A 9,570-nucleotide genomic window follows, 5' to 3' on the forward strand; every position below is an offset into this window, starting at 1 on the left:
AAAAGGGAAAAAAGCTCTCCTAAAAAGCTCAACTACCGGTCTTTCTCCCCATCCCAAAATCTAAATAACAATTGAGCTCTGCCGACGGCAGCCGGCCACTGTGTGTGTGTGTGTGTGTGTGTGTGTGTGTGTTGTGCCGGCTGATCGTTGCAAAGGAGCTTTGGAAACAGTTCCCTTGTATGGTGAGTTGCGATGGCTGAGGATCCTTGGAAACTGAGTTTTTCAGCCATTTTGGGGGCTTTCTGTTTGGGGGCGGAACCCCTAAAAAACAGGGCATTCCTCATCCCCAAAAAAGGTCAACAACTTTGAGCTGAACCCCAAAAAACGGGGGTAGATCATTGCTGAAAGTAGATCACAGTCTCTTGGGAGTTGGCCACCCCTGGTATAAGACATGTAACTAGAATAAAAATTAAAAAAAAATTCAAGCAAATAATTGTAATAACTACCATAATAAAGCACTGCTATAATTATATATAATTTTCCTAAAATTTTGGTTTCATTCGCTTTTCCGTGCTGAAATGTCACAACCTGAACGACCATGGCTTGCTCCCCCCCCTAGTTTTGATCCTGGGCAGCGTGTCTGGAGGTCTTGGGCTTCCCAGGTAACAAGACCCCCCCCCTTTGCCTCAAAGAGGGGGTCCAAAGGAAAGCACATCAAGACATTGGGCACCCACTTGGCTGCAGGAGTTGCCGGAAGGAGGCGTACAAGTATCTTGGGAGGCTCCCACAGCCCCAGGGAGCATGGCTGGGGGTCGAGGATAATGAGATCTGGAGCCCAGCAAACAGAGAAGAGGACTCTTAAAAGGAGCACGAACCTGTTTGTGCTCACCTCTATTCACAGGACCAGGTTCGAGACATGACAGAGAGCGGAAGTTGCTCCGCGGGAAACGGCGCACCGAGTCGGACAGAGGCGGGCTCTCTGGAGTCACAGCTGCAGGCAAGTAGCTGAGAGGCATCATAGACTTGTAGCGCTGGAAAGGAACCCGAGGGGCATCTAGTCCAACCCCCTGCAGTACAGGAATAACTGCCCGATGACATTCAAAACAGGGAAAGTTAACTGCATCTTCTTCTTTTTCCAAAACTCAATTAAAATGATTTTGTTGAATTAATTGGTCATGAACAATAAATAAAGCGCCAGAAAGTACACAACCAAATTAATAATAATAAAGATACAAAAATAATGTGATGCCCAATAGAAGCCCCCAAAAGCCCAAGTGTTGGAAGAGACCCCAAGGGCCATCTAGTCCAACCCCCTGCCAAGCAGGAAACACCATCAAAGCATTCCTGACAGATGGCTGTCAAGCCTCTGCTTCAAGACCTCCAAAGAAGGAGACTCCACCACACTCCTTGGCAGCAAATTCCACTGTCCAACAGCTCTTACTGTCAGGAAGTTCTTCCTAAGGTTTAGGTGGAATCTTCTTTCTTGTAGTTTGAATCCATTGCCCCGTGTCCGCTTCTCTGGAGCAGCAGAAAACAACCTTTCTCCCTCCTCTATATGACATCCTTTTATATATTTGAACATGGCTATCATATCACCCCTTAACCTTCTCTTCTCCAGGCTAAACATACCCAGCTCCCTAAGCCGTTCCTCATAAGGCATCGTTTCCAGGCCTTGGACCATTTTGGTTGCCCTCCTCTGGACACGTTCCAGCTTGTCAGTATCCTTCTTGAACTGTGGTGCCCTGCTTAGATTGTCTTGACCAGGGGTCAGCAACCTAAGCCCCATGGGCCGGAAGCGGTCCACGGAGGTCATTCGACCGGCCAATGAGCTGCCCCCAAACGGAGCTGTGCGCTGCGCTAAACCAGCGCGGCGTGGAGACTCGCTTCCGCAGCGCCGAAAATCGCGTCTGCGCAGACGCTGAAAATCGCATCTGTGCATGTGCAAATGTGGGTGGGTGCACTCATGTGCACACGCAATCCGGCCCACGGAGGGATCTCTGTGGAACCGATCTAGCCCAGGCAAGATAAACCTTGGTGACCCCTGGTCTTGACAGCCTGGGACCTTCCCTCTTTTGCAGATGTTGAGGGGTTCCTTGCACCCCTTGGCCTCTGAATTCCTCCAGGCCCAGGAGGTGGTTGTCCGAATCGCTGCCCAGCTGTTGGCCGACAATCATCCCCCAAGAAGAAGCCAGCCAGCCGCAAAGCCCAGCCTGCTGGAAGCCAACCAGCGGCTCCGCCAGCAGCTGAGCGATCAAGAGGAGCTAGTTTTCTGCCTGCGGGAGGCAAATCGGAAGCTGCAGAGCAGCCAGGAAGGGCAAACGGCCGGCAGGCTGGAAGAGAACGGGCAGCTGCGGAGGGAGCTGCGGGAGCAGAAAGAGAACGTGTCCCGTCTGCTGAAGGAGATGCAACAAGTCCAGGAGAAGCTGAAGGACCAGGAGAAACTGGTGTCCGAGCTGCTGGAAAGGAATGGGGATCTTCGGCGGGAGCTGGAGGAGAAGGACTGTAGAGTTTTGCACCTGGTGCAAGAGAATGACTGGCTCCGTCAAGAGAACGCGAGACTCCAGAGGGGCCCCGGATCCCAGGGATGGATTTCTTCCATCTGGTCCAGTTCTGCTCCTGCACTCACAGGTAAGCATAGCCAAAATGCAGCTATTTTGAGTGTGAGTGCCTAGAGGCTGTTGGAGGATGGATGGCGGCCAACAGATTGAGGTTGAATCCTGACAAGACAGAGGTACTGTTTTGGGGGGACAGGAGGAGGGCAGGTGTGGAGGACTCCCTGGTCCTGAATGGGGTAACTGTGCCCCTGAAGGACCAGGTGCGCAGTCACGGAGTCATTTTGGACTCACAGCTGTCCATGGAGGCCCAGGTCCATTCTGTGTCCCGGGCAGCTGTTTATCAGAGCCAGTGTGGTGTAGTGGTTAAGAGCGGTGGACTCGTAATCTGGTGAACCGGGTTCGCGTCTCCGCTCCTCCACATGCAGCTGCTGGGTGACCTTGGGCTAGTCACCCTTCTCTGAAGTCTCTCAGCCCCACTCACCTCACAGAGCGTTTGTTGTGGGGGAGGAAGGGAAAGGAGAATGTGAGCCGCTTTGAGACTCCTTCGGGTAGTGATAAAGCGGGATATCAAATCCAAACTCCTCCTCCTCCATCTGGTACGCAGGATGAGACCCTACCTGCCCAGACTGTCTCACCAGAGTGGTGCATGCTCTGGTTATCTCCTGCTTGGACTACTGCAATACGCTCTACATGGGGCTACCTTTGAAGGTAACCCGGAAACTACAACTAATCCAGAACGCGGCAGCTAGACTGGTGACTGGGAGTGGCTGCCGAGACCATATTACGCTGGTCTTGAAAGACCTACATTGGCTCCTGTTACATTTCCGAGCACAATTCAAAGTGTTGGTGCTGACCTTGAAAGCCCTAAACGGCCTCAAAGGCCCAGTATACCTGAAGGAGCATCTCCACCCCCATCGTTCAGCCCAGACACTTAGGTCCAGCTCCAAGGGCCTTCTGGCGGTTCCCTCCCTGTGAGAAGTGAGGTTACAGGGAACCAGGCAGAGGGCCTTCTCGGTGGTGGCACCCGCCCTGTGGAACGCCCTCCCATCAGATGTCAAGGAGATAAACAACTATTTGACTTTTAGGAGACATCTGACAGCAACCCTGTTTAGGGAAGTTTTAATGTCTGATGTTTTATTGTGTTTTTAATATTCTGTTGGGAGCCACACAAGAGTGGCAGGGGAGACCCAGCCAGACAGGCAGGTTATAAATAATAAATTATTATTAGTAGTAGTAGTATTAGTAGTATTAGTATTAGTATTAGTATGGTGCCAGGAAGATGGTTTGACTACAACTCCTATCAACCTCAAAGCTGTTGGGAGCTGTAGTCCAAAACATTTTCAGAGCAGTCAAATGTCGCTTGCTGACTTCTGTCCTCGCTTGGTTTTGTAACTGTTTTAAATTATTTGATTTGCCAACGGCCCTCAAGGCGGCGGCTGAGGAGGTGATTAAGAACACTTAATTGCAATAGTTGTTGGCACCTGTCTGTCTCGAGGAGCAATGGAGTGTGCCTCCAGGGGTAAAGTGAAACCGCTGGAGAATCGCAGCGCCTTCTGTGGCTGCGGAGAATGGTAACTCATAACTGCTGCCTCCCGCGTTGCTTTGGCTGCGTGAAACCCTCCCCCCCCCGAGGGGGCACAAGCCGGGCAGTGTGTCTGGAGGTCCTGGGCTGCCCAGGAGATAAGACCCCCCTCTCGACCTCGCTGATGTGGTCCAAAGGAAAGCAGAGGAAGACATTTGGCAACAACTTGGCTTCGGGAGTTGGCGGAAGGAGGCGTACAAGGCACCATCTAACCGGCTTAGGGACTCCACTCTGGATTTGTGTAGGGTTCACTCCTTAGCCTTTTCTTCCCCTAAAGATATTCCGCAAGGCAGCAGAGATTTAGGACCACAGTTCTCATTCTAGATGGGCTCCCTTCCCAGGTGGAGGAGGCCCACCTGCCCCTCTCTTCCCTCTACACCTCATGCAAAAACTGCCTTCTTGACAGTTGGACCCAATTTTGGTCTCGTCCGCTCCATCCACCGGAGCCTGTCTTTGCATGCAGGTGAGGTCCCCTAACCTTGCCGACAAAGGTCCGTATAGTTAAAGCTATGTTTTTCCCAGTAGTGATGCATGGAAGTGAGAGCTGGACCATAATGAAGGCTGATTACGGTGTTGGAGGAGACTCTTGAGAGTCCCGTGGACTGCAAGAAGATCAAACCGATCCATTCTGAAGGAAATCAGCCCTGAGTGCTCACTGGAAGGACAGATCCTGAAGCTGAGGCTCCAGTAGTTTGGCCACCTCATGAGAAGAGAAGACTCCCTGGAAAAGACCCTGATGTTGGGAAAGATGGAGGGCACAAGGAGAAGGGGACGACAGAGGACGAGATGGTTGGACAGTGTTCTCGAAGCTACTAACATGAGTTTGGCCAAACTATGAGAGGCAGTGAAGGATAGGCGTGCCTGGCGTGCTCTGGTCCATGGGGTCACGAAGAGTCGGACACGACTGAACGACTGAACAACAACAAGATCCCTAACTCACTGAGGGTTTGAGACACATTGGCTCACCTTGTAAATCAATAATGATGATGATGATGATGATGATGTGGCCAAGTTGGGGGGGGGGATTCCAGCCATGAACTGAAAGGGGTCTCTCTCCCCGATCCCTTCTTCCCTTCCTCCTGTCCCCAGCCTTCCCTGTGCAGGTCTGGACGACTGGGCAGACGGGAGGCTGCGAGAAGGAGATTGTCAACGACGTCTCCAAGTTCCTGGCGGGCCTCGGGATCTCCCTCCGGCAGGAGGGTTACGAAGAGAAGTCGGACCACTTCCTCCTCCTCTTCTGCCCTGTCTACTCCCGCGTGGGCAGTGACACACTCTGTGCCCTCGAGGCACTGAACAGTGAGTAGCTCTTCCAGGGCAAGCAGGTCTGCGCTCTGCCCCATGCAGACAAACAGCTTGCATTCATGTCCCCCCTTGCGTGAGCATCCTCTGGCCTGATCCAGCAGACAGGCTCATGCCATGGGCTTTAAAAAGGTATTAAGAAGCCAGGAAGATGGAGTATTTCCTAAAGACTGGAGTAAATTTGTAATTTATTTAAAAGACCACTGTAAACAGCTAAAATCTTTGGCAGGGATGGAACGACACTAGTAACGTGGAATTATTTATGGTTATATAATATATGGATACGGGTAAAAGATGCAGCAAATTTAAAGATGGAATCCCATGGAGGGAGGGAAGGAGGTCTAAGGGTTCGAAAGAAGTCTGTATTTTAAAAAAAGTTTGTAATGGTTTTGTTTTATATGTTTGTTTGTTTTTTTTAAAAAAAAGATATTAAGGTAAATTTTGTTCTTGCTTTGCATTTTGATATTTTTAAACCTTGCTTTTTATGTTGTGAGCTGCCCTGAGATCTAAGGGTGAAAGGCAGTATACAAATCAAAAACATCCGGAGAGGTCCGGGGGGTGGCAACACGAGAACAGGGCCTTCTATGCAGTGGCTCCCTGACTGTGGAATGCTCTCCCCAGGAAAGATCGCCTGGCACCTTTTTTATTCATCTTTGGGCACCAGGCAAAAACGTTCCTTTTTAACCAGGCCTTTGATTGATTTGATGTACGGTACATCCTATGCCCTTTTAAAATGTGGTTCTTTTCTTTGGGGGGGGGGGTGCTATTGGGTTGTCATTTTGTATCTTGATTTTATTTTGAAACCCCCGGGTATAGGGCGGTATATAATTTCAATAAATATAATAATAATAATAATAATAATAATAATAATAATGTTCTTTCTGCTCCGTTTCCCCCCGCCCCAGGAGTGCGAAAGGCCGTCTTGGTCGTCCTGCACCACAAGTCGAAGGGCAGCACCCAAGAGATCCTGGACACCCAGCGGCAGGTCCAGCACGAAGCCCTGGTGCGAACCGTGCATGCCTGCTACAGCATGCAGGACGGATTCTACCCCTGCGAGATGAACGAGGCCGCCGTGGCGTCTGTGGCAAAGGCCATCCAGGAGCAGCATAGGCGGAGCTGAGCTACAGACCCAGCGCTCCGACTTCTATAGGGTGGCTGACCGCGGTGGGCGTGCAAAAATGGGAGTTTTCGGGGAGCGAGGGTGCTCACTGCAATGGACGTTTTTCGGACTGGCCTGGCCTGGCTTGCTACCTCAAGGCTGCGTCCACTCACGCTGGGATGCCACGATACGGGTGCCGAGCTCTCGGAAGAAGGTGCCTTGTCAGAGTCGGAGCCTCGGGTCCATCTAACTCTACACTGGCTGGCAGGGTTCTCTCCCTGCCCTACCTGCAGCTGCCAGTGGAGATTTTACCTTGGACCTTCTGCAGGCCAAGCAGGTGTCCTAGCACTGGGCTATAGCTCTTCCCTCTCGCCACAGGGTTGTCTGCCTTCAGCTGGGGAGAACGTCACCTTCAAGTTTCCAAAAGCCATCGGCCCACTTCCAGCCATGATGCTACCTGCAGGGAGCTAAAAACCAGCCTTTGCGTTACAAAATCACATTGAGTCTCACGGCCGGAACGGCTCTCGAGTCTGGTTGCTCCAGGAGAGAAGTGCAAACAGTTAGAAATTTTGAAATCAGGGGGGTTTTAGAATTGCAATTGGGGTTCGAGTGCCAACAGTGGTGGTTGAGAAATTTGGGTCACTCGCGTTCCCTCCTGGACATCCAAAACCTGCAGCCGGGTTGCAGCCCAGTTGCAAATGTCCAACCATGTGCATATGTGCTTTTCACACAGGAGCACATGCAACTGTGTGAAGGTTGTCACGGTTGCCAAACGTGCCGCTGCATTGACGATGGAGACCTGAGCACCCTCTATGCTTCTGCTTGTATGTGTGTGCATGGCTGGATTTGTATTGGCGGCGGGGGTCTTTCGGATTTCTAAGCCTCTGAAAGGAAGGCGTAAAATTAGAGCTACACTTCAGGGGTGGCGCTGGAGACAGAGAAGGCAAATGCAGGTCTGCTCATGCACTTGTATTCGCAACTGTTGTGTGAAATATGGAATAAAGCTAAAAAGTTGGGCTACTGAGCCACTGACTGCATTTTTGTTCCCAACAAAATCCAACCTGTGAACAAACCCTTTTTATCCCGGACCTGTGAAATCGGCCTACGGGTGCTGAGAATTTGTATTGTCAGCGATGCGTCCTGAAACTGCAAGTGACTTTTCAGCCTGAGGAAGAGCAAATCGAGTCCAGGGTTACGGACACACCATAAATTTAAAGCAAATTTTCCCTCCGTGGAATCTAGTGGGGGGGGGGGGGAATGCACATTACAATGATGGCGTGTTTGCAGGCAGAGACCGTGAAATCTTATCAGACGTGTGCGTGCACACGAAAGCTCATACCAATAACAAACTTAGTTGGTCTCTTCGGTGCTACTGGAAGGATTTTTTTTTTTAAATCTTATTTAGTGAATCTTGTTATTTGTCTCTATACAGTGGTATCTTGGTTCTCAAACGCCTTGGTACTCAAACAACTTGGAACCCAAACACTGCAAACCCAGAAGTAAATGTTCCAGTTTGCCAACTTTTTTCAGAAGCCGAACATGCTCCCTTTTGAGTGTTACGCTTCCGATTTGAGTGTCACGCTTCCGTTTGGAGTGTCACGCTGTGGTCTGTCTGTTTTTGGTATTTATTTTGCGTTTTCTGTTTTCGCGGCTCTATTTGTTTTGTTTTTGTGACTGTGTGGAGCCCAGTTCAGCTACTGATTGATTGTGTGACTGTTGTTGTTGTTCAGTCGTTCAGTCGTGTCCGACTCTTCGTGACCCCATGGACCAGAGCACGCCAGGCACGCCTATCCTTCACTGCCTCTCGCAGTTTGGCATATCTTTTATATGCCTGTTGTCTTTGTCCATGGAGTTTTCTTGGCAGGGATACTGGAGTGGCTTGCCAGTTCCTTCTCCAGGTGGATCACGTTTGGTCCAAACTCTCCACTATGACCTGTCCTTCTTGACCTGTCCATAGCTTCCCTGAGTAATTCAAGCCCCTTCGCCACGACAAGGCAGTGATCCATGAAGGGGTGTGTGACTGTAGTACACTGTTTATTGTTTTCATTTTATGGATCAATGGTCCTCTTGTTGGATAGTAAAATTCATGTTAAATTGCTGTTTTAGTGTTTGTTTTTAAAAGTCTGGAATGGATTAATCCAGGCTTCCTCAACCTCAGCCCTCCAGATGTTTTTTGGCCTACAACTCCCATGATCCCTAGCTAGCAGGACCAGTGGTCAGGGATGATGGGAATTGTAGTCCCAAAACAGCTGGAGGGCCGAGGTTGAGGAAGCCTGGATTAATCCATTTTGCATTACTTTCTATGGGAAAGCACGCCTTGGTTTTGGAACGCTTTGGTTTCAGAACAGACTTCCGGAACAGATTAAGTTTGAGAACCAAGGGACCACTGCGTCTTAAAAGTGTGTTAAGGGCTAAGCTACAAGGGCAGGCCCGTTTTGGAAGGTGGTAAGACACACGCTGTGGGACATGAGTGGCGCTGTGGGTTAAACCACAGAGCCTAGGGCTTGTCGATCAGAAGGTCGGCGGTTCGAATCCCCGCGACGGGGTGAGCTCCCATTGCTCGGTCCCTGCTCCTGCCAACCTAGCAGTTCAAAAGCACCTCAAAGTGCAAGTAGATAAATAGGTACTGCTCCAGCGGGAAGGTAAACGGCGTTTCCGTGCGCTGCTCTGGTTCGCCAGAAGCGGCTTAGTCATGCTGGCCACAGGACCCGGAAGCTGGATGCCGGCTCCCTCGGCCAGTAAAGCGAGATGAGCGCCGCAACTGCAGAGTCGGACACGACTGGACCTAATGGTCAGGGGTTCCTTTACCTTAAAGGCACACACTTATTAAGTATACAAGTGTCGAGAGCGCAACTCACATGCCTGCGGTTACTGCTCACTGACTGAATCAGACAGAGATTCAGAGATGACCTCAAGGGTCTTTAGCCCAACCCTCCGCAATGCAAAAACCGCAGCTAATGAACCCCCGGAAGTCGTCCACGGACCTCTGTTTAAAAACCTCCGGGGAAGGGGCATCCACTTTCAGAGGGATTCCAATGGTTCTTAGTCTCAGAAATTTGTTCCTAATGTTTCTCCTCTAGCACACCAAACCCAGA

General features: G+C 50.5%; 1 protein-coding gene across 1 annotated transcript; it reads left to right on the forward strand.

Moving 5' to 3' along the window:
* The first annotated feature begins 716 nt into the window (after positions 1-716).
* Positions 717-6,662, forward strand: LOC117044685. The gene is made up of 5 exons (XM_033145496.1): positions 717-937; positions 2,019-2,568; positions 3,994-4,066; positions 5,123-5,373; positions 6,282-6,662. The coding sequence occupies exons 1-5, from the start codon at positions 857-859 to the stop codon at positions 6,494-6,496; spliced, it is 1,170 nt and encodes a 389-aa protein (XP_033001387.1). The 5' UTR covers positions 717-856; the 3' UTR covers positions 6,497-6,662.
* The last annotated feature ends 2,908 nt before the right edge of the window (positions 6,663-9,570 follow it).

Source organism: Lacerta agilis, chromosome 3, assembly GCF_009819535.1.
Source record: "Lacerta agilis isolate rLacAgi1 chromosome 3, rLacAgi1.pri, whole genome shotgun sequence".
Taxonomy (NCBI): Eukaryota; Metazoa; Chordata; class Lepidosauria; order Squamata; family Lacertidae; genus Lacerta; species Lacerta agilis.